This window comes from Cryptomeria japonica, chromosome 5, assembly GCF_030272615.1.
Source record: "Cryptomeria japonica chromosome 5, Sugi_1.0, whole genome shotgun sequence".
NCBI classification, from domain to species: domain Eukaryota; kingdom Viridiplantae; phylum Streptophyta; class Pinopsida; order Cupressales; family Cupressaceae; genus Cryptomeria; species Cryptomeria japonica.
In genome coordinates, this window is record NC_081409.1 from 241026758 (window position 1) to 241039596 (window position 12839).

The 12839-nt window shown below is 35.4% G+C and overlaps 1 protein-coding gene across 7 annotated transcripts in view; it reads left to right on the forward strand.

Annotated features, from left to right (window-relative positions):
• The first annotated feature begins 1971 nt into the window (after window positions 1-1971).
• Window positions 1972-12839, forward strand: part of LOC131028836 (uncharacterized) — a 233591-nt gene continuing 222723 nt past the window's right edge. For 2 of the 7 annotated variants that reach the window (XM_057959191.2, XM_057959196.2), the window contains exons 1-3: window positions 1972-2181; window positions 7796-8083; window positions 8231-8456. In XM_057959191.2, the coding sequence (XP_057815174.2) occupies window positions 7916-8083; window positions 8231-8456 (394 nt within the window). In that variant the 5' untranslated portion in view covers window positions 1972-2181; window positions 7796-7915. Of the gene's footprint in view, window positions 2182-7352; window positions 7418-7795; window positions 8084-8230; window positions 8457-12839 lie in introns of all 7 variants that reach the window. The other 5 variants (XM_057959195.2, XM_057959192.2, XM_059221382.1 and 2 more) reach the window with 5 other exon arrangements.

The following is a 12839-nucleotide window of genomic DNA, read 5'->3' on the forward strand; positions in this document are numbered from 1 at the left end:
TCTTTTGTCATTTCAAGCATTTCTATTTCTGTTTCTTTGAGCTTTCGTTTCTGAGCCCCGGTTAAAACGGGCATACATGTGTTATGAATTTTTTGCGAGGTTTCAATTTTCTATAATGTGCCCCAATAAGTGATCAATTGTTGAGGTAAATATGATAGATTAACAAGACACGAAATGGTCATTCAAGTATTTGCGAGTTTGCAAGTTTTTCAATCTTAGTTTAGAGTGCAAATTTTGTGATTTTTGATATGACCAAGTTCAATAGGAACGATATATCCTATGATAGAGAATGAGGTTAATCTGATCAAGCATTGTAGTTTTGTGATAAAGGATGCTATATCCTGATGAGAAACTGTGTTTGAATGATTAGATTATCAAAGAAAATGTGATGATGCACTTTGAGATGTTAGATCTTGAACTTGTTGGAAATGAATACTTGAAACCCTTAGCATTTCTAGTCTTGAATTTGTTTTGACAGAAGATAACTTGACCTAGCAACCCAAGCAGACAACCTATGCACAGGATGGAAAATACCAGGTATATGCTCATTGTGGACTGATTAGGCAAGTATGACATATCCAAAAAGGCATACAAAAATACAGGTTTCTGGACTGATGAGAACAGAGTCTCGTACGACAAAATACTGTGATCCAGACAATAATTTAGTGACTGTCAGGCAACAAAAGGGACATTTCGTATGAACTGCTACCTATACTCGTATGACAATTTAGGGTGAACCAGATGATAATTCTCAGAGACCAGAACGACAAAATGGAAGACTTGTACGATAATTTAGAGTGAACCAAACGATAATTCTCAGAGACCAGAATGACAAACTGTAAGACTCTTACGGCACAGGGCTCGACAGGGACGAGTTTCTAGAAAGAACAAACTTTTGACCAATGAGTTTTGATGTTTTGATTATTTTCTCCAGTTTAAAGACATGATGGGTAAGCAAGTATGGGCCACCAAGTGGAGCAAGAAGGTTGTAGAAGGCAATGTCTCTTGGGCTTAGTATAGAGATGACTCCAAGAAAACCCTTCATGCCTCTTTCCCCGACTCTTATGTGTTGTAGGATTAGCAATTGATTAAGAATGAAATTTTATCTAACCCTAACAATAAGTTGAAATTTTGTGTAGAATCTACATACAAAGTTGCATTATGTTAAGCAAGATGTTATTTGGTAAGTTTCAAAACCCCAACCCTAACTTGTGTAATTTGTGATTTTAGGTTAATACTAGTGCAAATTTGGGAAGAGGACATTACAAATTTGTAAAAGGTTAGAGTTCATGGTTGCTTTTTGATCTATTCCTCAATTCTTAGTGCAAACAATTTTCATAATGTATAGTGACTTCTCAAATTTGAATGTGTTGGAGATCTAATGGACAATACTTCGAGGAAACACATACAAATGACATTAATCAAAGATCTTCAATATTCCTTTTCTTAATATCCTTTTATTAGATATAAATAATAGAAATTTATTTTATTTTAGTATATTTGATTTATTGAAGCTCACAAGTACACTAAATGGGGACAAATCGTGAGGTAAAAAAGTGTAAACTTAACACCTTTTTTCATTTAGTTTTGTACTTGTTTTGATAAAACCTGTTTTTAATAAGCATAATTCTAACCATTTTTATCTTTCAGAATGTGAATCATCTCTAAACAATCACCTTTCACAAATATGATACTTCATTTTCGTTAAGTCCTTATTTCACTTAATATTAATATAATTATTTAATTTTTATAATATATATAAATATTATTATTTTAAATATCAATTAAACCTTTAATTTCAAATTATTTTAAATTTAAATAATAATATATAATTATCAAATAACTACAACATATATACTATTAATACAACATTATAAAGAAAATACTCATCATGCGAATGAATGGATTTTTTTAATGATTCCAAAAGATCAAATACTCTATAAAACCCAAGATTGAAACATCTCAAAAGACCAAATAACAAACATAAAACGAACATTAATTCTTATTGATCATGTTTCTTATGCGGGACTTAAACATTAATTCTTTCTGATCAAGTTTCTTATGGGAGGCTTGTTTTCTTTAATCATAGTTTGACACTTTTGGCGCCCTCATAAGATTTCAAGTCGATGTATTGTGCTCTTTTTGCCTCGACGATAAACTGAAGGTAGTGCTCAAATCCAAGTAAGTTCTCCATTTATTAATTTTTTGTTTTTGCGAGTCTGCTTTTTTGGGCTGCTAGGTATGTAGCTGAGCCGTTACGAATACACACAAAAACAATCAAGACATGCCCACTGACCTTATGGACATAATTCAGACTTTCATTTTGGTATACTTTGCATTACTGTGTTTGAAGCCATCAATGATTGCAAGAAAGACTTCTCATTCGAGGTCTTTTCTTTGAAAACAAAACCCCCCCCCCAAAAAAAATTAGCATACAGTGCTCGTATATTTTTGTCTTTTTTCCAAATTGAATCAATCTCATTCTATTGAATGTCTTTTAATGTGGTGTATGTGGGTCATGTTTGAATTCACTCACAATCGTTGGACTGTAGTCACGGACTACCATATCGCTGCGTAGAATTTGAATGAACCTGGTTCGTTCTCTACAAGTATCTTCCATTAGCTGTACACCGCGGCCTCTTGGACACAGGCTAGACCATTTTAATGTCAATGGCGTTGCTTAGTTTTAGTTGAGTTTTCTAATAGTTTAAATTTTGATGCTTAACATGTACACAGTGGGCCGGTTATGCTGTTTCTATGTTAGGTTCGCATCATTGTGATCTTCTGTGCATTTGCCAAAGAACTATTTTACCAACTACTCTTTGATGAGATGATCTTATTTTGGGAATGGCATTCTGAGATTTCGTTTTGTGTTCGATAATTATACAACATAAATATTTTTATAATGATGAATAAATAATGGGGAACACGCCGCCGATTATGATGAAGGGAAACTCAATTTCCAAAATAATTATTGCCCATTTCAGGGGTGGGTGGGGGGAGGGCGCTTGCTCCAGTCTGAATGTTTAAAGTTAATATAACAAGTGGGTATCCAAATGATATGACGATATTTTCCCTTTCCTTGGACAAGGAGGGAGATGAATTGAATTGGACATAGGAGCTTTCTGCTACACAGGACATTATCAATTTATCATAGGCGCACATTATGCAGGCAGGATGCCAATGAATTACCTTGTACAATCATTTTACTGCCATGTTTATTCTTGAGGATTTGACAACTCTCTATGATCACATAGTCATCTTAAATTCACTTCTATACTTTTGGCAGATAATAATTGATATAAAGGCCACGTAGGCCAATACCTTAACCACAATTGGCCACACATTTGCAATCATACTTATACATGACATTTGAAACTCATAACTGTACACTTATTAGTTGAGTCCCTTACCAAAACCTGTGAAGAAGGTGTCAAATACCTTTCCAGCTAATCCTTGGTATGATGAAGAGTACAAGGCTGCTAAAAAAGTCTCTTAAAGGGAAGGACTCAAACAAGGAAAACAAGTTAATATACAAGCAATTGATAAAATCAAAAAAAGAAAGAGATGTAATTTTAAAAAGGAAGGAACTAATTGCCTTAGGGAAATACAATCCCAAAGGATTTTGGAGGGAGTTATAAGAAAAGAAAAAACAAATAGAAAATAATATCACAGATGTCCAGTGGATGGATTATGTGAAGCTCCTCTATGAACGAATAAATGCGAAAATGAATCCACTCACAATTGACACTTCAGTCGAGCTTTTTTCAGTAATAGACATCAAACAAGGTATAAAGTATTTGGCAAGTGGTAACGCACAAGATATTGATGGTCTACATGCAGAATTTTTGTTAAGTTTATCTAAATTCTGTGATCAAGAGGCTAGAGCAGATGAAGATATAGTCTGGAATTTACTTCGAACTGCAGTAGTGTGAATGGAACGGAAGGACAACACTTATCAATTTCGGTATTGTCCTCCTCCCATTGTATGCATGTTATATATGTGAATGAGAGGGTTCGTAGAGAAGAGATATGTCTTCCCACGTGGAAAGACACATCTCTTCCCTACGTACCACTCCTAATATCACCGCTCGTTAACAAACAATTTGCTTGCTTGACTGATCGCGATTTATTATAAATCGTTTAACCCCAACTCGTTAACATGAAGGGGTGTAACTGGTGGCTTAAGATAACTTTCCCAGCCTGATAACATGAAGGGGTGTAACCGGTGGCATAAGATAACATTTATTGTTTATCGTATAAACTAATATGTTAACATGTAAGCATCGGAATTATGAAATTGTACGATCGACGTTACTAGAATTAACAATTTTTAAAGTGGGGAGTTGACCTCCTAGCTCCACATATCAAGAATATCTTTAACGAAGTTACCCAAAACATCTTTCCAATTGAATGGACAATTAGTGTTGTTATTCCTCTCCACAAAAGTGGAGACAACAGTAACCCCTCTAATTACCGTACTATTATGGTCAACCCTCTCTTGGAAAACTTTTTGGGAGTATGCTAGAACCTAGGATCAGTAAATGGGCAGAAAAAGAGGGAAAAAGGGCTAGAGGGCAGGCTGGTTTCTGGCCTAAACACTCCACCATTGACCATTGCATGCATTTCATTGAAAAAGTTTGGGGCAGCCAAGGTGAAGAAGCCTCATTAATATAATCAAATTTTAATTAAGTTAATGAATGGTCAAAGACATGAAATGAAAAGTTGTGACTCCCTCAAACATGAGATATAATAATGAGGAGTTGCACTCTTTCAAAGGGTGCTAATGGTGGAAAGGGTGTGTCTCTTGCCAAAGGGGCATACATGATGAAGAGGTGTGACCTCTCCCTCACATTGGAGGATATAAAAAGGAGAAAGTCTCATTTGAGGAGGATTTGAGGAGGACATCCAAGGGAGATCAATTTGAAGAATAATTTATTATTCTCAAAGGGCAGCAATGAAGAGTGATGACTCATTTCTTATGAAGAGGTGTGACTTCCCACAAATGAAGATATAAAGAAGAGATTAATTCAATTGAGAAGGGGGAATTGGAGGAACCATCCATAAGATCAAAGAAGACAAGAAAGTCAATGGATCAATATCTAATCTCATAATTAATAAGGGTGAAAATTAGCAGACTTTAATATTTACAAGGGCAAGATTTAGGGCAATCCCAAAAGGGGACATTACAGTCCCTAGGGATAAGCTTTGGTATAAAATGAAAGAACTTGGGGTTCCAAAAGAGTTTAGAGTTGCCGTCCACAAACTATATGAGCAAGTTAGAGCTAAAATCAGAACTAAAGATGGGACGTCTGAATGTTTCGACAGTGACATCGAGGTCAAACAATGGTGTCCTTTATTTCCTACATTGTTTGGCTTATATATTGATAAGCTTGAAGAGTGGTTAAACAATACTAATGGGGAAGGTGTCCAGTTGGCAGGATACGTGATGAAATTGCTTTTATATGCAGATGATTTTATTCTTATTGCAAAATCCGCACAAGGTTTGAGAGAGCATTGAAGGCTCTTGAGTTATTTTGTTAGGAGGTCGGGATGCAAGTAAATACCAACAAGACCAAAGTCGTGTTCTTTTCTTTGAAAAAGAAGAAGCAGCGGTTCGATTTTGCATTTGAGGGCAGCCCCTTGGAGGTAGTAGTGGAATACAAGTACGTAGGAATGGATCTTCACAATAGGCTCAGCTGGGAAACATGTAGATCAAAGAGGATCCAACGAGGTTGGAGAGCTTTATACCTTCTTCAAAACAGATGTAGGAAAGCAAAGTTGTGGGATTGGAAGACTAAGAAAACCCTTTTCGGTTTGTTAGTGGTTCCAGTTATCCTTAATGGGTGTGAAGTTTGGGGGAATAGCATGTCAAACCTCAAATGGAGACAAATAGAGAGAATTCAAAAACATCTAATCACTAGCAGCCTCAAAGTCAAATCAACAATACCTTATGAGGTTCTTTTGTCTGAAGCTGGTATGTACCCAATTGAGGCTTCGACAGTCATTCGGTTGTTATGCTACTTAAAAAAGGTAGAAAGTATGGATAAGCACCTTTGGCTCAACTTGATTGTTGAAGAGCACTTAAGTCGTAGGAAAAAGACTTGGATGAAACAAAATAACAGGTGGATGAACAAGTGGGACATATATTTACATGACTGTCCCAGCAACAAAGAGGAGATAAAAAAGTGGGTGTTAGAGAAATTCAAGAATGCCATGTGGACAAAACAGTTAGGTAGGAAAAAAACGTACTATATTAAATAATTCAAGTATTCAACCTTACTTGGGAGCATGATGAAAAAGTTTACTTGAGATCTGCGATCAATGGAAAGGCCAAAATTCTAATTGCACAATTAAGGACTGGATCTCATCATTTGAGAAGTGAAACAGATAGATGGAAGGTGCTAAAAGAAGATTGGGAAGAAAGGATGTGCATTTTCTGTAGCAAGAGGGAAGTAGAAACAAAATGGCATTTCATTATGGAGTGTGCAGCGTATGAAGATAGTCACAGCCAATTTGGTAATAAATTGAAGGCGGACAGTTTGAACGAGCTTTTTGAAGAGTCAAGGCTTCACAAAACAGTGAGTCTCTTAATCAAGATTCACAAGAGAAGATCTAGCATGGAATAGAACTTGAAATTGGGCTAATTTGGAGCTTCTGGGTCCCTAAGGCCGCTGGGTCTTGTGGACGTTGTTAAAATTCCTTCATTCATTCATTCAAAAGACCAGATGAAGTCCTTCGATAAGGGGACACATTTTGTGAGTTAGTGCATGGCATTGAGGGATAGAAATGCCAAAAATTGAACCATGAAATTGAAAATGAAGTACAAAAATCTGATGTACTTTTCGCATACTAATTTCAATGATGATTTCATTACTTCTGTTGGGAGTCTTATTGAAACGATATATTTCGGGGTTACACTGCAGAAATGCGCTTCCTTTCGATGTAGATGCCAAAGCTGGGTGTATTTGTACTGCTAAAGTTGCTTGAAACTTGCACCTGGGTCCTAGTGTCATCCCCATTATTTTACATACGACATTATGTAGGGAAGACTGCAGCAGGAGTGGAAACCTGGTGTGTGATATGATACTCTGTCAAATTCATTAGTGAATAATAAATGGGTGATACAGGACTACCGACAAGTTATGTCCAATAATATGAAATTGAAAGACACAGATTGAAAGAAACATAATTTATCTGTAAACACCTCTTCATTAAATGAAAAATTATACCACATCTCTTTGTCCAGATAATTACATGTCAGCCTTTTAAATAGAGCTTGCATCTATTTCTAATTTAGTATGCTCTTCAATTGGTATAAGTTTTCACCATATCGCTATTGTTAATTACAGGGACTTCTAATGCAATGTGTGGAATGTGATTTGCTACTTGATCAAATTCGCTATGGTAACTTTATGTAGGCTAGCTATGCTTTTTAGTATTTATTGTTGTGCATTTGTGCATGCATAGAGTAAAAAGAGTGCACCTTAGTAGTTTCTTATCTTATATCTATAGACTATTTTAATTCATTTGTGGTCAGCAGCATAGCCTAAAAATTTAAAACTTTCCTGTTTTAAAATCATAAATGATGAACGCAGAAAACACCAATTTGGGTCTCCCTTCTGTTTTATGTATTAAAATGGAAGTGTTGTCATTACTTAGACTACTTTGTTCAGCTGTTTGAGGTTCCAAGTTTTGGCCTTGGCAAAGCACTTTAGGTCATTTCTTCATTTAATGTGTTTTTCTGAGATAAACAACAGTAGCTAATGATCACGTTTCCTGTTCTGTTGTTCAGGTTACTCACTTAAGAGATAGACGTTATGGTAATTACATAATTTAAACAATCATTTTCTGGCCGCACATTATGGGTATTGCATAAAGCATCATCTTCTGGCAGCATTAGAGAATGGCATGAATGGCATGCTACTGGGCTTCGCACCAGTACTTACACATATTCTGGAGATCATTGCCAAAGCAGAGAAACTTTTTCCCTCTAGCCATAGTAAGGCAAGAATCAAGAAGTAGTAGTCACATTTCTGTGCACATTCAAGAGAGGTTCTTCTCAGGTTGTTTGAACCTCAAGGTAATTAATTTTGTCACTATTTGAGAAGGATGAAACTTTAATCTTTATTTTTGGAACAATGTTTCAGCTATGAATTGAGAAAATTGTTTCTTGTACTCTAATTTACCATTGATTGTAATGCATGTTTTTTCTTATTGTTTTTAACAGGAAAGCTTAAAACTATCTAACAAGCAAAATCCTTTGGGAAGTTGTGAATCACCAAATTATAAGAAATCCACAGGAAGTTCTTTAGTTGTTGCAGCAAGCAAGATTGATGACGTTCCATACACTTCAGATAATTATTTAGATGGTGTTGGCTCTAAGCCTGCAAAGGATCAGTTGATGCTGATAGATGGAACACCTGTAATATATAGAGCATACTACAAGATAATGTGTATGTAATAAGACGACAATTTATTTACTTTCACTGCACAACTAATTTTGCATTAAGAATAAAGATCTTTACACTCAGCTAAAACTCATGTTAACTTCAACAATATTTCCAATGTCACAGCGGTTTAAAACTTTAATGATTGTGGGCAGTATTTATAACCAATCGTAATTTTGTAAATTTTATGCACATACATCCTAGCAAATGGTTCTATACCACCTTGATTAATGTAGCATTTGTTGATGGAATACAATTCTAAGAAGAACTATATTAGGTAACTCCTTTTCTTAGGTCTCTGCAAAATTTTGATTGCTTGTCCTGATTTCTTGGGACAAGATTTCTCCTCCTGTATTGTCCATTCGGTGGCACAATGAGCTCTGGGTCATTGCAGTATGAGTCAATGGTCTGTGGATTATTGTAGATCCATATGTAGAACACTGACACTTGTTTCGATCCAAAATCCACATTTTGTAAAAGCTTGACTTTTGTAACTCAGTCAGCAGATCCCTTTTGGGATTCAATTTGGACAGAAAAAACTTTGCTAATTAAAAAGAGAAAAAGAAGACCTTTTCCAAATTCCCATTGCTTTGATTTTGGAGATTCCATTTAATGGCACACTGAGCTCTAACACATTTCAGTATGAATCAGTGGTTTGTCCACAATCGTGATTCAGTACGGTGAAAAACGAAAATCGAGCTTTAATTTATCCAAAATACACAATTTGCAAAAACCAGAGTGCTTAGAGTGAGTCATATACGTTTTTTGGGTTTGGAGTCGTATGTGAAAAACTTGGTAAATAAAAATGGAAAAAAAGCTATTCCAAAATACTTTTGTGCTGATGTTGGAGTGATTATTGCAAAATGTTGCTGGACTTGCCGAAAGCTTGCTGCCTTCCAAAACGTGTGGACTTTGCTGGACTTGTGGCTTAGTTCTATTTAGCTTGTTTTGTGGGACTTGCCTTGTGACTTGGAAAGTTTTTGAAAAAATTCACAGTGTGGATATGGTGGTGAGAACTACACGTTAAGTAGCATGTTTTATTAAAAGAAGAAATAAGAACTTCTTTCCATGAGAAAACTTTCATGGCTTCAAGCGCTTAACCATATATACCTAAAGCAGTTTGAGGATGCTTTTTATGCTTGTTTGAAGGAAACTATCTTGCATCTATAAGTAACTGATACTTTTAATCTTGAATTTGTCATCAATCTCCATATCCTTTAAATAAATTCCAACACAAATAGCACCTTTGAGAACTTCATTCCATTTATCTGTAATAAGATGCTATTTGATGAGCGCACATGCCACCTCTACCTCATTACACTCCTTGAGTGATGGTAATTAGTTGCTACATGCGTCCCTTATCAAGATAAGTTGACTTGACACCTTCACTCCTATAGTTGAGTTAGTCTTTTTTTAACTGCTCTTCTGTGGGACTCTTGTTACCCTGACTTGTGCATCCTAGAGCCTATATATTGTAAGTAATTTCCTTGTTTTACATACCTTGAACATAGATATTGGAATGCTGTCATTTTTATTGTTCGCATATTGAATTAGTGTCATCTTATTGTTTGTTGTTGGGCAGATTTATATCCATGGCAAATGTAGACACTTAAAATTGTCCTAGTTTAATTAAATAAATATTTTATTTATTTAATTATTTTATGATTATCCTAAGCCTTCTATTAAATAAATAGATTTTTATTCATTTAATTAATTCAGTAATCCTCTTCTAGCCTTTCCTTATTTAAATAAATATTTTTATTTATTTAAATTATCTTTTCCCTAAATTAAATAAATATTTTATTTATTTAATTGGTCCCACTTCCTCTATTAATTAAATGAATTTTTATTTATTTAATTAATTCATTAGCTTTTTCTCTTCATAACGCATGTCATTTATCTTTTAATTTTCCTCTACCTACCCCCTTCATTATTTTATTATTTCTTTTACCTACCCTTTAATCCTAGCCGACCATTTATTTCTTTCACCTCTTAATTTTATCCCTCCATTTTCTGAAGTGTCTTCTATATGAGAGGATTCCTTTATCCTTTCACAATCCTAATCTATTCCAACAATATTTATGCAATCAAGCGACTTTACAATCACAATCTGTTCTTTGTTGAGCTCTTGTGCACAATACAAAAATCTGAGAGCAAATGTATCAAGCAAGATCAATGGAGATAGGAGACAATGGAGATCGAACCCTACTTGGCATGTGAATGGTATTATCATATTATTTGTTGATTTGCATGTTCTTAGTTTTCTTCATTGGTGTATGGTGAATGCTTTTGTTGTAGAACTAGGGTTTTTCTTATGGTTGGATTTTTGTGGTTTTGCAATAGTTTATCATCATCGTTTTTTCACCATATACATCAAATAACAAAGTGCCAAAGTATGGTAGTATGTGTCATTTAATTTCAAATTCAGGATAGTAATTCAAGATGTTTTTTAGGATTATATCCTTGCAAATTGGGCATTTTTTAAGATTACTCATCGTGGAAGGCCTTTGGGGAAGAATTGGGCTATTCCATTGTATTTAAAAGGGCCAAATTAGTTAGGAGTGACTTTTGTTTTGTCCAAAATGAACACCATATAGTTAATGAATGAAAACTTTGCTTGTAGGGTTTGATTGGACAATTTTGCTTGATGCAACCATTTTGGATCACTTTGGTGCAAATCAAAGTCAAACATTGCCATTGTATTTTGAGTGGCCAAAAGCCCATAAATTGATCATCAAATCATTGAAAATGGTGGGTTTGCAATTGGGGCAATTCTTTTAACCCTTTGGCATGTAACCCAAGGTTATATGGATGCTTGTGTAGTTTGATGTAAGTTGACGGCAACAAGTTTTTTTAATGAATTTTATAATTAAAAAAATATTTGAAAAAATAAATCAAAAAACTTTTGGATTTTTTTAAGAGGTTTTAAGCACATGTATGTTGACGTTGGTAGGGTAGAGATACTGTAGGGTACTCGAACCTTGCCACCACATGCCATATGGTAGGAGTAGTGGGGGGCCTATGCCCCCTTCCAATTAGTTTTTTGAACTCCTAACAACTTTAGTAGCCACTCGCTCTTCCCATAAACTACTTAAGCCTTGCGCTCAATTGCCCTAGTGTTCATGCTCTTGATTTTACGGTAGTGCTCGTTAACCACAGGCAAACATCAGATCTGTTGCCTTCCCAACCATAGACGATAAGCTCTTATTGTCACCCTCGAGCACGCTACATGTCCTTCATGTCTATTGATGCAATCATGACCTTGCATATATATGAATCAATACCTCCTAATAGACCTCAAGTCGGCCATATACTTTTGGCACCAAGATAGGGTTAGACCTATATATTACAAGTTACATATGAGTCTCCCTTAGTTGCAAGTTACTTTTAACTTAATCACAAGTTACACACAAGTGGTTCGCCTAAATAGGGCCTGCCCCAAATTAGACTTATGCAACTGAGATAACCAAATGCCAAGGCCAACAGGCCACTTGGCATTTTGTGCACTAGGTCGGCCCTAGAAGGGATCCGACCTAGCTACACAACAACACATGCAACACCAAATTGCCACCATCACTAGAGCTTTGCCATCAAGCAATTTAGTTGTTATGCCACCTCATTGCTACCATTTGGCCACCCAAGTGCCATTGGTCCTTCACTCAACCATCACATTTATCATCAGTACCAGTAGTTTGTTGCCCACGGGCCACTAGCATACCTCCTAGTAGAAAACTCCCTCTCCATTCGACTTTTGCACTTGATGGGCAAACTTTGGGAGGCCTTCTCTTGGTCGTACGTGTTGGTGATATTTTATTTGCCTTAAACATGTTTATATCCTAATTGTGATATTGCACCTATTAAATAATTCTATGTAGGAATCAAGATATTTAATTATTCTCACCTAAGTATCTAATAATCACATGCGTTCACCTTGATTTGAGATACAAAAGTGCTATTACTACTTAATCAATCCTTGATTGGTGATAGTTAGGTGCCACCTTTGTCTTAGTTAGGTGGAGTGAATTAATCCACCAATTGGTAGTTCAATTCTTGATTTCATAGTTCGATCGAGTTAATTGATCCATTGATTGACAATTAAAGTCATGACCATTCGACATGTCATCTTCTCGAGTCATGCATCTTAATGGCCTACTTATATGTGTATGCGGGAAAAGTGGGCTGATAAAACTTAATATGTGAAAATATTGCCAAATACTAGTCCACACACGTCTACAATATGTACTTCATCCAATCATTTGATGGTTGATTTGATTGATTTGATTATTGGTTTCCCTAACATTGGATCATAGTTGATATTTTCATTTTGCATAATTTGTGGCCTACGTATATGTACTTCATCCAATCATTTGATGGTTGATTTGATTATTG